An 18597-nucleotide genomic window follows, 5' to 3' on the forward strand; every position below is an offset into this window, starting at 1 on the left:
ATTTCCTCTTAATGCCTGAACTTCTGTATAATTTTCTGTATAAAATTATGAGGGGTATAGATAGGGTAAATGCAAGCAGGCTTTTTCCATTGAGTTTGGGTGAGAGTACAACCTGAGATCATGGGTTAAAGGTGAAAGGTGAGAAGTTTAAGAGGAACATGAGGGGAAACTTCTTCACTCAGAGGGTTGCGAGAGTGTGGAATGAACTGCCAGTACAAATTAGTGTATGTGAGCTCAATTTCAATGTTTAAGAGAAGTTCGATAGGTACATGGATATTAGGGATATGTAGGGCTATCATCCTGGTGCAAGTCAGTGGGAATAGGCAGGTTAAATTTTTTCAGCATGGACTAGGTGGGCCAAAGGGCCTGTTTTTGTGCTGTACTACTTTATTGGTTTTTCTAGCCCTAACTTTAATTACATTCACTTTAATTACTGCCAGCAGAATGAGCAATTAGATTTTTTTTTTAAAGTTTTGAAAACAAGCAAAGCTGGAGTCATTTCAGGACATAATTGATTTATTTGAAAGTGGAAATGCCTTCAGACCTGCACTTCTACAATAACCAATTTTATCCATCATTCTATGACAATTAAAAAGTATTAAAGACTGTGTGCACATGAGAATTTGTCAAAAGCATTCATGAATTTGTATCTCCTGAAATAATATTGTGATATTCAAGTTCTCTTGGATAAATTCATCAGATCTGTACTCCCAACTGAGAAGGGAGCTTGGGTTGGAGAATTGGTGACACACTTTTGGAACCTTTTCTCTATCCCTGGTTTGCTGTGTTTAGTTTTTTGCTTTCTATGAAATGTTGCACTTAAAGTTCTTTTCTCCTTTTGGTAGTTGTTTAACCGTGACTGTGAACAGGCTGAGAATTGGATGGCAGCACGTGAGGCATTCTTGGCCAGTGATGACAAAGGTGATTCCCTGGACAGTGTGGAAGCCCTCATCAAGAAACACGAAGATTTTGATAAAGCCATTACTGTGCAGGTAATATAAGGAAATAAATCCTAATCATGACAATTTATCTAATTAATTTTCAGTTACTTGGCTAATAAATTGGAATCAGTATAATGTTTAAACTTTGTTTAAAGCATGATATCTTGAACAGAAATTGGCTAGAAATTACATTATATTTTGAAACATTGGTCAAACATTGTTCTTGATAATTAGAAAAGAATGAGACCTTTTCTCCAGAGCTTAAATGAATGAGAGGTAATATTGAATCTCACTTGGAATCAACAGATAGAAGGAGAGAAGCTGTTTTCCCCGAGTTCAGAGCTGTGAGTCATGGCCACGAATTAAGGGGCAGGCCTCATTGGGTTAAGATAAGGACCATTTGCTTGGAGAGTGATAAATATTTAAAAATCCTCTGTTCCAGGGGCTTGTGGACACTTACTTGCCATATTCATTTAAAGCAGAAATAGGTCCATTTCTGGATATTAAGTGAATTGAGCTATTCAGAGATAGAGTAGGGAAATGTAGTTGAGAGAGATTAGGTACATAGTTGTTTAATGGCAGAATGGTTTTGAAGGTCAGATGACCTATTCCTATCTTATTGACTTCTCCTGGTTCTGTTGATCACTGTAATGATTCTTCAGATAGAAATATTATTAGCTCAGGGAATTTTGGCTATTTTGGTAATTCGCAGGCTGTACCTTCATATCAATACAGTGACACCCAGTGGTTAGAACTGGATCCATCCTTAGTAAGGACTATTTGTCTTTGACCATTCTGTCAGTATACTCATCTTTAATGAGAACTAGACAATGGAGTGTACCTTTGGGGCACCCTTTGAGAGAAGGGTAGTGCAGTCTGATGTGACCAGAATGAACATTAAATTTTCCTGAATGCTATTGGTATCGCTTTGCTTTGGAAACTGAAGTAGTAAACCTCAATTTATTAAAGAAGAACGACATGTAGCAAAGCGAATATAGCTCCTCTTCGTTTAACGAAGGACACCTTTGATGGCATCATTTCTGGCTTATCTGCCATCCAGGACATCTCAAATGTGCTCTTTCTTTAATGATCGTGGTTTCCCTTCTGCCGTCATCAATGATGCCCTCACTCGTATCTCCTCCATTTCCCGCACTTTGGCCCTCACCCCATCCTCGCGTCACCACAGCAGGGACAGAATTCCCCTTGTCCTCACCTACCTCCCCACCAGCCTCCATATCCAGCACATTATCCTCCGCAACTTCCACCACCTTCAACAGGACCCCACCACTGAGCACAACTTTCCCTCTCCACCTCTCCGCTTTCCGCAGGGATCGTTCCCTCTGCGCCTCCTTGGTCCACACGTCCCTCCCCATGGATCTCCCACCCGGCACTTATCCCTGTAAGCGTAAGTGCTACACCTGTCCCTACACCTCCTCTCTTGCCACCATTCAGGGCCGCAAACAGTCCTTCCAGGTGAGGCAGCACTTCACTTGTGAGTCTGTTGGGGTCATCTATTGCATCCGGTGCTCCCGGTGCGGCCTCCTCTACATCGGTGAAACCCGACGCAGATTGGGGGACCGCTTCGTCGAGCACTTCAGACAGGACCACCACAACAGACAGGATCTCCCGGTTGCCACCCACTTCGACTCCGCTTCACATTCCCATTCAGATATGTCCATACATGGCCTCCTGTACTGCCATGATGAGGCTAAACTCAGGTTGGAGGAGCAACACCTCATATACCGTCTGGGTAGTCTCCAGCCCCTGAATTCTCCAACTTCCGGTAATTCCCTCCCCCTCCCTTCCGCCATCCCTGTTTCACTCTGTCCCCTCCCCCAGCTGCCTGTCACCTCCCTCATGGTTCTACCTCCTTCTACTACCCATTGTGCTTTCCCTTATTCCTTCTTCACCTTTCCTGCCTATCACCTCCCTGCTTCCTCTCCCCCACCCCTTTATCTTTCCCCTTACTGGTTTTTTACCTGGCATCCACCAGCCTTCTCCTTCCCACCATCCCCCCACCTTCTTTATAGGGCCTCTGCCGCTTCCCTCTTCCGTCCTGACGAAGGGTTCCGGCCCGAAACGTTGACTGATCATTTCCACGGATGCTGCCCGACCTGCTGAGTTCCTCCAGCATGTTCTGAGTGTTGGTCTGCTACCTTTGTGCCTCTCGTTGTCATTCTGGAGATTTGCAGCCCTTTGATACCCTGTCTCCATCTCTTCTGCTGTTTGTTGTTTGTCTCTGATCCTGGAGATGTGCATGCCTCTCCTCCTCTGTCTCTTCTTCTCTCATCTTTTTTTGTCCTGACGCTTTGATCCTGGAGTCGTGCGGCCCTGGCCTCATCCGAATCTTGTTCTCTCCCTCTCCTTGCCAATTCCCTACGAGGTTTAGCGTCGTCTCTTGACCATAATGTCCCCGTTCCCTTTCCACGCGGCATAATTAGGCTGACCATTTTTTTTACCGTAATGCTGGATAGAAGATACGAAGCACTAACACCAAAGGATGCTGATTATTCTTGATAATGTGGTTGGTGCTCTCCTAAATGGATGTGATATAGTCACCGCTGCCCTTTGACTGCAGCAAAGGGTTTTATGGGTGTCTCGAAGTGCGTCGTTACAATAGGATTTAATTATCTCATTGATGGGTCTCAGTTTGAGCTGTCCCATGCTGATGGTGTTTAGCAGAATGTGACCCTCGAAATAGAGCTGCCCTGCCCTTTTGCTTCGGTAGGTGTCGCTGCTGAGGCTGGCCCTGCGCATGCATCGGGCTGTTGCACCCCGATTTCCATGATGGCCGATTGGGTCGCAGGTGAAAGCCAGCCTGTTGATGTTTGGCGAATGAACAATTTTATACGAATATATAACCCTGAACTTTGCCTGCATTCTGTAAGTTAGCGCATTTTAATTCGATTTAGCCAAAAAAAGTGCCGCTGTAATGCACCGTTTGTGCTAATTGGAGGTCACAAACAGACACAGAGCATGAGAGTTTTAGTAGTATATAGATAGTTTGGATATTTAGTATGAAGCCTTTGTAATTGTGATCTGCAGATCCGAACGTATCTAGATATTGTGATGTAAATTTAAACGTCTTTAGGCAATAGAAGGTAAAAATATCCTTCTTCAAATCACTCGCCCTCAGTAACCAAACACAACAAATTAATAAATTTAAAAATGAGTGGAAATAGAGTTACGATGCTTGGCTTACAAGAGAAAAAGTTGTCATTAATAGCAGAAAATATAATTTCAGAATCCGGTTTCAATTTGCAGTCAAAATGGCACATAAATCTTGTGGCTTGTTTTCATCGTTGAAGTAAAAGTGATAGTATTGTTGGTTAACCACACAAGTTCTGGTCAGTAGTATGTGGCCATGTGTGGATCGGGGGAAGTTCCCAGCTGAAAGCGGCCAAAAAATTTGGCTCATTCTTCTTTTCTCTGCTTGGGATAGGAGGAGAAAATTGCAGCATTGCAAGCCTTTGCTGATCAGCTGATTGGTTCTGAACATTATGCAAAGGAAGATATTTCAAAGCGTCGCAATGAGGTATTAGACAGGTAAGTGATTCAAACAATTTCAGCTGTTTGTAGTCAAAAAGTTGAGTTTCTTAGAGAAACTTGAAATTGTTTACTCCATTGTATTTGCATTGGTACTGTCACAGATAGGCATGTAGTTCAGCTAGATCTATAAGTAATGCAGCTGAACAGTAGTAAGTCTGTATTGCTAAATCTTAAGCAAACCTGAATGCAAGAATCACACAGAGGGTAAATTTCCAATCATAGCAGGACCAAATAGTGCTTCCTTCTGAAGGAAACAGTTTTTGATTTTTTTTTTTAACTTGGTCACCAACAATCCTGAAAGATATATTGTCTTAAATGGTCCAGCTCTGTGCTTCAGTAGCTTGGTCTCGATAAATGCAGAATATTATCTGTATTTTCTCCTTGTAAATTCCATCATCTCCAAATGTACTTCTGCTCTTCATCCATGATTTTGTTTTTCTTGCTACCACCACGTGGAGAGGCTGTTGCCACTCAGCCACTGAAGCATCTCTACCAATTTCAGTGGTTGATCTGATTATAACTCACTTTGTCCAATCTCTCATCAAAGTCATCCTCCCCTTTGCAGGCATCAGTCTAGTAATCACTTGAACTGGTTCCTGTGCATTTTCATCCTTAGAATAAGGGGAAAAAAGTACACAAATGCGGTCTGATCAGTTTCCCCAGATAACTAAAGATAACTATTTGTATTCATTTTCCCTTATAAATAATAACGTTTTCTAATCGCTTGCTATACCTACATGCTAGTTTTGTTTTTATTTGCAAATTAGGCACTAAGTCACCATTATTTGTTTACTCTCATCTTTGAAATAGGCAAAAAAAAATTTTTTTGCAAGAAGAAACTGTAAAACCTCCAAAAGTCAAGTGTTTGGTGCCTTTTGCCATAATTATTAAAATGTCTTGATAGGTGGCGCCGCCTGAAAGCTCAGATGATTGAGAAAAGATCAAAGCTTGGGGAATCACAGACCCTTCAACAATTTAGCCGGGATGTAGATGAAATTGAGGCCTGGATCAGTGAGAAGCTTCAGACTGCAACCGATGAATCTTATAAAGATCCCACTAATATTCAGGTAACTAAAATGATGGTTTCTCTTTCTCCTGAGCACAAGCTTTTAAGTTGATATTCCCTGATAAAAGGACAAGCTACTTGTTTAGGCATGTTTGGTACTGCTGTACCAAATGAGCAACTAAGATGTATGTTAGGACTGCCTGGACTATTATTTCACCCTTCAAAACCAAAAAAGAAACTAGTATCACTTTGTGGGAAAGTTTCTTGGTCTCTGGCCGATACCTGCTAATCTTCATTGACTTAATACTTGAAAGCACTCTCAGCTCTGAGCACTGATACCTGACCTACTTGTTTGCAGCAAATCTTTTGAACTGAGAATCTTTTGGCTCGTTTGTGTTATGTGAACAGAAATTTAAATTGAGCCTGTTTCTCTAACCATTCAATATTGATGTAATCTCTTTTCTTAATCTGTTTTTAGCTATCCAAACTGCTGGTAAGTGATTAGTGGCTTTTGTCTAACTCAGGTTTATGTCTCGTCTTTATTTAAGTACATTATTTGTTAGATTGTGTTTTTAAACGTAATTTTTTTCATTTACTGCTTGCAGCTTTACTGAGTGTCTTGTCTTTAAATTGACACATATGTAGTGTTAACGTTGCTTTTGGCAATGATGTCCATTCGTATGTCTTTGGTATAAAAGGTACTGCTGACTTTCAATCAGCTGGCATTCAGTTTTAAATTAACACTAAAGAAATTCAGTCAATGAATGTTCTTGTCGCTAGGAACTGTTGATTGGCTGTGTTAGTGTGTGGTCTTTGTCAGTGTTCACCTTATTACTCTCCTAATGATTTCCTCTGAGACCTTATGACTGTTGCAATGTTGAGCTTACTTTATTTTTGAGGTAAAAATTGAACTTCAACAATAAAAACTGTTAACAGCATTTTTAGCATCTGCTCCAACATGAATTTACTTGGCCTTTGCAAATTACGAAAATAATTCAAAATTCTAACGTATTAGAAATGCACTGTAATTGTGAAGTGGGAACATTGCAGAGTTCTAAAGGAAGAAACCATTTTTGATGTCCTTCCAGAATAAGTTGCACCAGTTTAAAGCCATTGCAGAATACTTCTGTAGTAGATGGTGTGATGAAAGGCCTCAGAAGGAATTTTCGAATCCTGACTTTTTGTGTAGTGACTGCTGCTTTACTCTTCCACAGAGCAAACACCAGAAGCATCAAGCGTTTGAAGCTGAGCTTCATGCCAATGCTGATCGAATCCGTGGGGTCATTGACATGGGGAAATCACTGATCGATCGAGGGGCTTGTGCTGGTAGTGAAGATGCGGTCCAGGTAATTGCAGAAATCAAGTGACTTGAAAAAAATGAGACCTCAGAGTTAATTTTGACTTCTACATTATCACTAGATGAGTAATAAAGATAATTGCTTCAGTTTCTTGAGGAGGAGGAGGTTGGTGTGGTAGGGTGTGAAAGGCAGAATTTCTATTTTTTTCTGCAAAAGACAGGCTAGCACTTAACATTCCAATCACATATTCTAACACTATCTTTAAACAACAGCAATCTAAAATATGGTGCCTAATATTCTTTCGGTCTCTGCTGCTGCCTCCTGACATGGGTGGGCCCTCACACTGAGGTATTTTTTAATGTGCTGCTCTTTTTGTTGTTACAATGGAAACCATTAACAGAGGGATCAAAGGAAAATCAAAGTAATTACACAATACTATTTATTGGATTAATTACATTCTAAATCTGCTGGTATGCCTGAGGTGGCCTATTTCAGGCTCTGAATTTTGGAATGTTCAGTCTTGGTTTAGATTCAATTTTATGCCAGCAGAAGTATTCAGGCATCTAACCTCAAAATGTTATCTACTGTGCTGATAGTATGTAAACCTTTTAATCACACAAGAACACACAAGAAGGGTATCATGAATACTGTAAGCTGCGTTGTTGCTCATTGTTTGTGTACATACGGATAGGTGTAAGGGTGCTTATTCACACCATGTATTATCAACAGATTAAGATTATTCTCTGTGGCAGGATTACCAAGTGATTGATTTAAACTGGTTGAATGCCATCCTGTCTAATAGGCTCGTTTGGAAACTCTCGGTAACCAATGGGGAGATTTGGTGCAGAAATCAGCAGAAAAAAGTCAGAAGCTGAAAGAGGCTAATAAACAGCAGAATTTCAACACTGGAATCAAAGACTTTGACTTCTGGCTGTCTGAAGTAAGTGAATGTATGCAGTATTCTCCATATTTTAAAATTTTGACCTTTGGAGAATTTCATTTCATTAGATTTGCTTATGGCTGCAATTGTTCGTATATTAAAATAATCTTGCTTGCAAAGTATATATTGTATGACCCGGAAGATTTCAGATTTACTTGGGGATGCAAATTGAGATTTGGGTGTTTTGGAGATGCAGTTGGAGGGTATTGTGAAACATACATCATGGCATCTAATAGTGGAAGGAGAGGTAAGACATTTACAGCAAAGTGGGATTGGCACAAGAGATTTTTAAGAAAATTATCTCATGGGACAGAGGAATGAATTTATGTACTACACTTCTCAGTTATAGAAGTTGGAGTCAGATTGATACCCCTTAAATCGTACATAAACGGGCCACCAAATCTCCCAAGGATGACTACTGCATAACTAGCCCATTCCATTCATAGACTACACACGGGTAAAAACATTTTGCACTTGTAAAATTACAATAAATTGATGCATGTCCTGTTGCCTCTGTGCTTTGGCTTCTCTTGTGCTTTGAAAGCCAACAACATTTTGCAACCTTTATATTGATCTCACTTGAGGAGAAAAAAAAATCCAGGTCTCAACATCCTTTCCATGTTAGGCAGTTTGTGTCAAGGAACAACTTAAGAGTAAGTATTGCATCCCTGAAATGTGTGGTTAAAGTAATAAAAGCAGCTGCCCTCATGTTTTTGTCGAGTTAGAATCTACATAAGAGTATAGACACACTGAATACCACTCTGTTTTATCTGTGTGTTGCTACGAAAAAGATTTCAGTGGCTTCAGTACCAAAGACATGGGTTTCTATCCTGCCAAAGCATTTTGTTTTTAAAATGCGTATGCAGCTTGACAAATTTTAATGCTGTGCTGCATTGAGAGCCAGAGTTCCTGCTTGTATGGTACTTGTGCCACTGAGAACCTCAGTCCTGTTCTTATGATTGATCATGTTTTAGACCAGTGTATGTGAGTCTTAGTCTTGGTCCAACTGTGATTAATATAAGCCCAGACAATAAAAGAGAAGTACAACTTGGTAACATGCCTTAGATATAAGAATGGGATAATCTTCTGTCATATCAAGACTGATTTGCATACACAACCTTCAATGTACTTCTGGATATTGTGACATTAATAGGTGATGACATACTGTTAAACGCAAGAAACACTGCAGATGCTGGAAATCCACAGCAGCACGCACGTGCACACAGACAGACAGACACACACACACACAACAGTAACTCAGCAGGTCAGTCGGCATCTATGGAAATGAATAAACAGTCAACGTCTCAAGCCTCTTTTCCATAGCATTTTGTGTGCGTTGCTTGGACTTCCAGCATCTGCAGATTTTCTCTTGTTTCTGTTGCAATTTTGATCATTTTATGTGTTCTTATTAGCAATAAAGTTTGAAACTTAATATCTAAAATGTACTTTGATTAATAGGCCTAACCTATAAAGTGAAAGGTCTTAAGAAAAAAAAAATCCACATTTGTTTCATTGTTGAATTTATGGATGATAATTTAGCAGTGCTGTGTTTAATATGTACCTGTTCAATTGGAACTTGTATTGCTAACATCCTTGTATCTGTCACTTGAGATGTTTATACCACTTTATTAAAATCAAGTTTAAGTTTATTGTCATTCAACCGTATATATGTATATAGCCAAACGAAACAATATTCCTTGGGCCAAGGTGCACAACACAATACATATAGTTCGTGCTCAACATATTAAGTAAATCCACAAATAAATTTACAAATAATAAAATATATTCCTGAAGATTGACATTTAGCCAAGGTACATTTATGACACAAGTTAAAAAGTAAACAGTATAATGTTACTGGTGCTTCATATGTAATGAGATCTAGGTGGTAGCAGAGAGTTCAGTAACTCGTGGCCTGGAGAAAGAAGCTATTTCTTATCCTAACAGTGAGGATCTGTTGTAAACATAGAAACATAGAAAATAGGTGCAGGAGTAGGCCATTCGGCCCTTCGAGCCTGCACCGCCATTTATTATGATCATGGCTGATCATCCAACTCAGAACCCTGCACCAGCCTTCCCTTCATACCCACTGATCCCTGTAGCCACAAGGGCCATATCTAACTCCCTCTTAAATATAGCCAATGAACTGGCCTCAACTGTTTCCTGTGGCAGAGAATTCCACAGATTCACCATTCTCTGTGTGAAGAAGTTTTTCCTAATCTCAGTCCTAAAAGGCTTCCCCCTTATCCTCAAACTGTGACCCCTCGTTCTGGACTTCCCCAACATCGGGAACAATCCCCCTGCATCTAGCCTGTCCAATCCCTTTAGGATTTTATACATTTCAATCAGATCCCCCCCTCAATCTTCTAAATTCCAACGAGTACAAGCCTAGTTCATCCAGTCTTTCTTCATATGAAAGTCCTGCCATGCCAGGAATCAATCTGGTGAACCTTCTTTGTACTCCCTCTATGGCAAGGATGTCTTTCCTCAGATTAGGGGACCAAAACTGCACACAATACTCCAGGTGTGGTCTCACCAAGGCCTTGTACAACTGCAGTAGTACCTCCCTGCTCCTGTACTCAAATCCTCTCGCTATAAATGCCAGCATACCATTCGCCTTTTTCACCGCCTGCTGTACCTGCATGCCCACTTTCAATGACTGGTGTATAATGACACCCAGGTCTCGTTGCACCTCCCCTTTTCCTAATCGGCCACCATTCAGTTAATAATCTGTTTTCCTATTTTTGCCACCAAAGTGGATAACTTCACATTGATCCACATTAAATTGCATCTGCCATGAATTTGCCCACTCACCCAACCTATTCAAGTCACCCCGCATCCTCTGAGCATCCTCCTCACAGCTAACACTGCCGCCCAGCTTCGTGTCATCGGCAAACTTGGAGATGCTGCATTTAATTCCCTCATCCAAGTCATTAATATATATTGTAAACAACTGGGGTCCCAGCACTGAGCCTTGCGGTACCCCACTAGTCACTGCCTGCCATTCTGAAAAGGTCCCGTTTATTCCCACTCTTTGCTTCCTGTCTGCTAACCAATTCTCTATCCACATCAATACCTTACCCCCAATACCATGTGCTTTAAGTTTGCACACTAATCTCCTGTGTGGGACCTTGTCAAAAGCCTTTTGAAAATCCAAATATATCACATCCACTGGTTCTCCCCTATCCACTCTACTAGTTACATCCTCAAAAAATTCTATGAGATTCGTCAGACATGATTTTCCTTTCACAAATCCATGCTGACCTTGTCCGATGATTTTACTGCTTTCCAAACGTGCTGTTATCACATCTTTAATAACTGACTCCAGCAGTTTCCCCACCACCGATGTTAGGCTAACTGGTCTATAATTCCCTGGTTTCTCTCTCCCTCCTTTTTTAAAAAGCGGGGTTACATTAGCCACCCTCCAATCCTCAGGAACTAGTCCAGAATCTAACGAGTTTTGAAAAATTATCACTAATGCATCCACTATTTCTTGGGCTACTTCCTTAAGCACTCTGGGATGCAGACCATCTGGCCCTGGGGATTTATCTGCCTTTATCCCTTCAATTTACCTAACACCACTTCTCTACTAACATGTATTTCGCTCAGTTCCTCCATCTCACTGGACCCTCTGTCCCCTACTATTTCTGGAAGATTATTTATGTCCTCCTTGGTGAAGACGGAACCAAAGTAATTATTCAATTGGTCTGCCATGTCCTTGCTCCCCATAATCAATTCACCTGTTTCTGTCTGTAGGGGACCTACATTTGTCTTTACCAGTCTTTTCCTTTTTACATATCTATAAAAGCTTTTACAGTCAGTTTTTATGTTCCCTGCCAGTTTTCTCTCATAATCTTTTTTCCCCTTCCTAATTAAGCCCTTTGTCCTCCTCTGCTGAACTCTGAATTTCTCCCAGTCCTCAGGTGAGCCACTTTCTCTGGCTAATTTGTATGCTTCTTCTTTGGAATTGATACTATCCCTAATTTCCCTTGTCAGCCACAGGTGCACTACCTTCCTTGATTTATTCTTTTGCCAAACTGGGATGAACAATTGTTGTAGTTCATCCATGCAATCTTTAAATGCTTGCCATTGCATACCCACTGTCAATCCTTTAAGTGTCATTTGCCAGTCTATCTTAGCTAATTCACGTCTCATACCTTCAAAGTTACCCCTCTTTAAGTTCAGAACCTTTGTTTCTGAATTAACTATGTCACTCTCCATCTTAATGAAGAATTCCACCATATTATGGTCACTCTTACCCAAGGGGCCTCTCATGACAAGATTGCTAATTAACCCTTCCTCATTGCTCAAAACCTAGTCTAGAATAGCCTGCTCTCTAGTTGGTTCCTCGACATGTTGGTTCAAAAAACCATCCCGCATACATTCCAAGAAATCCTCTTCCTCAACACCTTTACCAATTTGGTTCACCCAATCTACATGTAGATTGAAGTCACCCATTATAACTGCTGTTCCTTTATTGCACATAGTTCTAATTTCCTGTTTAATACCATCTCTGACCTCACTACTACTGTTAGGTGGCCTGTACACAACTCCCACCAGCGTTTTCTGCCCCTTAGTGTTCTGCAGCTCTACCCATATCGATTCCACATCTTCCCGGCTTATGTCCTTCCTTTCTATTGCGTTAATCTCATCTTTAACCAGCAACGCCACCCCACCTCCTTTTCTTTCATGTCTACCCCTCCTGAATATTGAATATCCCTGAACGTTGAGCTCCCATCCTTGGTCACCCTGGAGCCATGTCTCTGTGATCCCAACTATATCATAATAATTAATAACAATCCGCACTTTCAATTCATCCACCTTGTTACGAATGCTCCTTGCAGTGACACACAAAGCCTTCAGGCGCTCTTTTACAACTCTCTTAGCCCTTATACAATTATATTGAAAAGTGGCCCTTTTTGATGCTTGCCCTGGATTTGTCGGCCTGCCACTTTTACTTTTCTCCTTACTGCTTTTTGCTTCTACCCTCACTTTACACCCCTCTGTCTCTCTGCACTGGTTCCCATCCCCCTTTTGTAAACTAACCTCCTCTCGCCTAGCCTCTTTAATTTGATTCCCACCCCCCCAACCATTCTAGTTTAAAGTCACCTCAGTAGCCCTCGCTAATCTCCCTGCCAAGATATTGGTCCCCCTAGGATTCAAGTGTAACCCGTCCTTTTTGTACAGGTCATGCCTGCACCAAAAGAGGTCCCAATGATCCAAAAACTTGAATCCCTGCCTCCTGCTCCAATCCCTCAGCCACGCATTTATCCTCCACCTCATCGCATTCCTACTCTCACTGTCGCATGGTACAGGCAGTAATCCCGAGATTACTACCTTTGCAGTCCTTTTTCTCAACTCCCTTCCTAGCTCCCTATATTCTCCTTTCAGGACCTCTTCCCTTTTCCTACCTATGTCATTGGTACCTATATGTACCACGACCTCTGGCTCCTCACCCTCCCACTTCAGGATATCTTGAACACGATCAGAAATATCCCGGACCCTGGCACCAGGGAGGCAAACTACCATCTGGGTCTCTGGACTGCGTCCATAGAATTGCCTATCTGACCCTCTTACTATCGAGTCCCCTATCACAACTGCCCTCCTCTTCCTTTCCCTACCCTTCTGAGCTACAGGGCCGGACTCTGTGCCGGAGGCACGGCCACTGTCGCTTCCCCCGGGTAAGCTGCCCCCCCCAACAGTACTCAAACAGGAGTACCTATTGTTAAGGGGCACAGCCACCGGGGTACTCTCTATTACCTGACTCTTCCCCTTCCCCCTCCTAACCGTGACCCACTTGTCTGCCTCCCGTGGCCCCGGTGTGACCACCTGCCTGTAACTCCACTCTATCAACTCCTCACTCTCCCTGACCAGACGAAGGTCAAAATTTGTTGTAATTTTAAAAACTTGACACTGAGTCATATTTCGTGTTATTAATTTACAGGTGGATGCTCTACTGGCCTCTGAGGACTATGGGAAGGATCTGGCATCTGTAAATAACCTGCTGAAGAAACATCAGCTTCTCGAAGCTGACATTAGTGCACATGAGGTAATGATGAACAGTATGCTCTAAGGAAGTGAGGCTATAATTGCAAATAAGAATAATTGGTTTGCTGCCTGAGACTATTAACATTGAGCAGAATCACAGATGTGAAACTCTTAATGGATCTTTTGGGGTTATGATCCCCTGGGAATATGGTAGTTAAGCTTTCTTCTCTGAACTATTTATTACACATTTGGATGGAAAAACATGTTTTATGTTGTAGTCATAAATGATCAAAGATATAAATAATGTTGTTTCTGGCTTGGAGTGCATAGAATCAGCATTGCTGGTTCATTAAAAGAGTTGTCTAAACATTTTTCCTTTAGTCCTTGTCATTTTTATTTACCTGAAACATTTAAAACTTCGTAGTGCTTATTATTGCAGTATGAACACATACTAGTTTGGCCAAACTAGCATGTGCTCACACTGAAAGCCTAAGTGTGTTTAAAAATCCAGCTAGCTACATTGCAGAAATAATTCAGTGTGATAATATCACAAGCACATTTTTCTAAATGGTTTCATTGCTGACTGTTTTAGGACCGTCTGAAAGACTTGAACCTTCAAGCTGATAGCCTTATGTCCAGTGATGCCTTTGACACCACCCAGGTGAAGGACAAACGCACTGCAGTTAACAGTCGGTTTCAGAAAATTAGAAATATGGCTGCAGCTCGTCGTGCTAAGCTGAATGAATCACATAGACTTCACCAGTTCTTCCGTGATTTGGATGATGAAGAATCGTGGATAAAGTGAGTGGAGGAGGGCACTTGAATGCTGTAGAAGTGACAGCATTTTATTAAAATCATATTAAGCAAATTAATTGCGTTCAGCCATAATTAATTGAGTGTGCAGTTGAACCTGAAATCCTACATCTAGTTAGTTTGGAATCCATCATTATGTGAAACTGATGTGGGATTGTGCATTTTCTTATTATTTGAAAAGAGAGAAGAAACTGCTTGTGAGTTCTGAAGATTATGGGCGGGATCTGACTGGAGTGCAGAACTTGAGGAAGAAACATAAACGCCTGGAAGCAGAACTGGCTGCACATGACCCAGCAATCCAGGTCTGAATAACAGATTGACCTAGCTAGCACATATTGCCAAAGATGACAACTTGAAGGATCTGGTTTGTTAATAAATGTTATAATATTTGCAAATATACCATTGTACCAAGTTAAAGATTGATAAGTCCTGGATGTACAACAACTATATTCCTTAATCTATTTCCCCACACTGGTTCTGTAAGTTGTGGGCTATCCTGAGTCAGAATCATAATATGCAATTGTAGAGAAATGGCTCTTTCAAAGAGCAATTCATTAGTTCCACTCCCCAGTTATTCATTTTGAGTATTTTTCCCAATCTACTTTTTTGAACATTACTTACTAATGGATCTGTATCCATGATTCTGTTAGCTCCTAACTTCCATCATGCCAAATTTTTACTTCTGCTAATAACCTTTTTGAAGTGGTTTCTTTTTTCTTTGTTTTGGGTAGCCAGTCATGGGAGCCTAACAGGGAGTTACTTTGGCAGTGGGCTACCTTGATGTATGGTAATTTGGGCCATTGCTTTCATGTATGATTTTTGCAAAATCTTAAGTTGATTTACCATAAAGTTAAATATTCCTGTCCTGAAATTTAAGTGATGGTAAAAGTAGAACACGAGGCACAGATTGGCTGCTTTTCGCAAAGTAGAGTATTAAATTTGATTTTATTTAACTATTTATGGTTCTATTACTATTTATTATTTATGGTGCAACTGTAACGAAAACCAATTTCCCCCGGGATCAATAAAGTATGACTATGACTAAAAACCTGTGGACCGTAACATGTATCAACACAAGCATTTACTAAGTTTTTAAATAATCACAAATGACAAAATTTCCAATGATGTGTTGTTACAAAACCTTGCATACTAGCTTAATGCTTTCTAAACTAAATCAGTCCTCAAGCCCATTGCTATACGATGTGAACTGATACTGTCCAAATCCTATTTCCAGTTAAATGCTCTAAAATGTTGTTATTATACTAGCTTTCCATTTCTTGAGAGAGGTACGAGGAGAAATTCTCAATATTATCATCAACTTTTGCTTTTTCTTCAAAATTGGGTAATTAAACTTGGGAATAGGTGGAAAGTCTATCCATCATTAAAACTAATTCCTGGATGGGATGTTCATAGTGGCTGTTCTTTCACCATAGTCTGTACTGGAGACGGGGAAGAAGCTGTCGGACGACAATACCATTGGAAAGGATGAAATTCAGCAGAGACTTTCGCAGTTTGTGGCGCACTGGAAGGAATTGAAGGAATTTGCTGCTGCTCGGTATGTCAGCTTTTGAGGGCTGAGTTTTTGTTAAATTATGATAATACTCTTGGTCTATTGCGGTCAGAGGTGGTGCATGGAAGAAGCAAAGTGTGTGAATTGCAGCAAGCTCAGTTAATATCTGTGGATAGAATGAACAGATTTTTGTCTCAGACCAGGCTATACGAATTACTTCCAGCTGGAGGTTATTAAATGTGTTTTTTTTTAAAAAAAGAATAAAATCCAGTTTGGTAAGACAAATGAGAGATGCATCAAGACAATAGCAAAGCATGTAGACAAATCAAATCAGAGGAATATTCAATAAGAACGTGTATTTGACTTTTAAATTGAAAAATGTCTCATGGTGATTTCACTTAATGACAAATTTATGCTTTATTCTCCTTCCTGTTCCTTTCTCAATCAATAAAAATGATTAGTTATTTTTCTTCATCCTTATGGATCTAGCTTGAAGTATTAATCTCTGCAGAAGCTGTTTGGAGAAATTTCTGTTTCTGTTTCAGATTTCCAAAATTACATTTTTTCTTTCTCCTCAAGGTGGTGATTATTTCACCTGTATTCAAACTTCCAGTAAGCCAACTTAAAGATGAGTGTCTTGGGACATTTGACCAGACATTTGTGAAAAGATGCCTTTGATTCAGTTTTTAAAATTTTTACATTAATAAAGCTGGTCAAAGAATTGCTTGCTCTTCCTGTCTCATCAGAAAAAGCTTCATTTTTCTAGGGCATTAAGTTAAGGACCTCCACTTCTGGGAATATTAGAAATGGTGTGTATTTTCCATGCTCAAGTTTGAAATGTAGAACCTTAATTTGCACTAAGTAGGTTCTTGCTGTTTCAGTAGAATAATGGGCACATGTTTCAAGGTTTGTGAGCAAGCTGGATGAAATTGCCCAACAAATGATCTCTTGCTGGGTCTCTTTCAAGAGGAAGGTCACCAAAACCTTAGATATCTAAATTATCCCCAAAGTCTCTTCATATTGTCAGTTTAAAACAAAAATGAAAAGAAAAATCTGAAGTAGAAACAAAAGAAGTGGAAATCTGATGAATAATTTCATCATTCGGCTTCTTCAGAGAAAAAAAGACTAATAACGGCATAGAACAACAGGAATTCTGCAGATGCTGGAAATTCAAGCAACACACATAAAAGTTGCTGGTGAACGCAGCAGGCCAGGCAGCATCTGTAGGAAGAGGTGCAGTCGACGTTTCAGGCCGAGACCCTTCGTCAGGACTCATAACGGCATAGGATGGTTTTTTATGGGCCTGTATTCAATGGAGTTCGATGAATGAAGAAGAATCTCATTGAAACCCATAGAATATTGAAAGGTCTGGGTAGAGTGGATGTGGAGAGGATGTTTCCTTTTGTGGGTAAGTCTGGAACCACAGGGCACAGCTTCAGAACTGAGGGGTGTCCATTTGGAATAGAAATGTGGAGGAATTTCTTTAGCCAGGTGGTAGTGAATCTGTGGAATTCATTGCCACAGATGGCTGCGAGACCAAGTTATTGAATATATTTAACGTGGGGGTTGATAGGTTATTGATTAGTCAGGGCATCAGAGGTTGTGGAGAGAAGGCAGGAGGTTGGCATTGAGAGGGATAATAAATCAGCCATGATCGAATGGGGAGCAGCCTCCGGGCTGGATGGCCGAATTCTGCTCTCTTGTCAAATGGTCTTATGTTCCAAGTGCTTTATAACCAGTGTGCCCACTAAGGTAATACAAAAAACAAGCACAGCAAGTTCTCATTAATAATATAAATGCTTCATAATCTGTTTCATGGATTTGAAGACATAAAACTGGGGAGACTTGGGTGGGCTGGCATCATTAGTGGAAAGGGGAACAATTAACATTTTGAATCAGTTGTCTTTCACTTGTGTTTTATGGCAGTGATTCGGAGCACTTTAACTAACACACACTTGTTTTGCAGAGGGCAGCGTCTGGAAGAATCCTTGGAATATCAGCAGTTTGTGGCAAATGTTGAGGAAGAGGAAGCATGGATCAATGAGAAGTTGAACTTGGTGGCGAGTGAGGATTATGGAGATACGCTTGCTGCAGTACAGGTCAGTACCTTGTGACTTGCCAGTTTACTTAGTTGTTAAAACTTGCACAGCATCTGATGTAAATGTTAAGTTAAGCCTCTTCATGTTGTCAGTGTAACCAATTTCAATTTTGTTCTGATGAGGCAGGCGTAGTGGTGAATCTGAAATGCTTACGTTGCTATTACCACCGACTTTCTGAGGCTCTCATGTACTAGGAGGTTCTGGCAGCACTAGTCCAGTTTGCTCTTACTGCAAGCCCAGAACTTGTGATCAGTGCTTGAAGTGAAGATGCTTCCTGCTTACTGGGTTAAAAGGTTCTCCACAAAGATTGCTATCTGTATGGTGAGACCTGCCCCTTTTCTGCACTTCCTATTCCCAGGAGATTCTTGGCATTGAAGAGCATGTTAAGCTATTGTACTATCCAGACTCACAAAGAATTCACACAGATGTAAAGTAGGAAACAATTTTTCAAGTAAT

The 18597-nt window shown here is 40.7% G+C and overlaps 1 protein-coding gene across 7 annotated transcripts in view; it reads left to right on the forward strand.

The window, feature by feature from the left end:
* The window catches only part of sptan1 (spectrin alpha, non-erythrocytic 1), a 116474-nt gene that overhangs the window by 75782 nt on the left and 22095 nt on the right, over positions 1–18597 (forward strand). For 5 of the 7 annotated variants that reach the window (XM_063073664.1, XM_063073663.1, XM_063073666.1 and 2 more), the window contains 11 exons: positions 846–992; positions 4384–4487; positions 5395–5557; positions 5975–5989; positions 6711–6842; positions 7597–7734; positions 13676–13780; positions 14312–14520; positions 14714–14834; positions 15966–16087; positions 18009–18141. In XM_063073664.1, coding sequence (XP_062929734.1) covers positions 846–992; positions 4384–4487; positions 5395–5557; positions 5975–5989; positions 6711–6842; positions 7597–7734; positions 13676–13780; positions 14312–14520; positions 14714–14834; positions 15966–16087; positions 18009–18141 — 1389 coding nt within the window. The remainder of the gene's footprint in view (positions 1–845; positions 993–4383; positions 4488–5394; positions 5558–5974; positions 5990–6710; positions 6843–7596; positions 7735–13675; positions 13781–14311; positions 14521–14713; positions 14835–15965; positions 16088–18008; positions 18142–18597) is intronic. The other 2 variants (XM_063073667.1, XM_063073669.1) reach the window with 1 other exon arrangement.

This window comes from Mobula hypostoma, chromosome 21 (genome assembly GCF_963921235.1).
Source record: "Mobula hypostoma chromosome 21, sMobHyp1.1, whole genome shotgun sequence".
Taxonomy (NCBI): Eukaryota; Metazoa; Chordata; class Chondrichthyes; order Myliobatiformes; family Myliobatidae; genus Mobula; species Mobula hypostoma.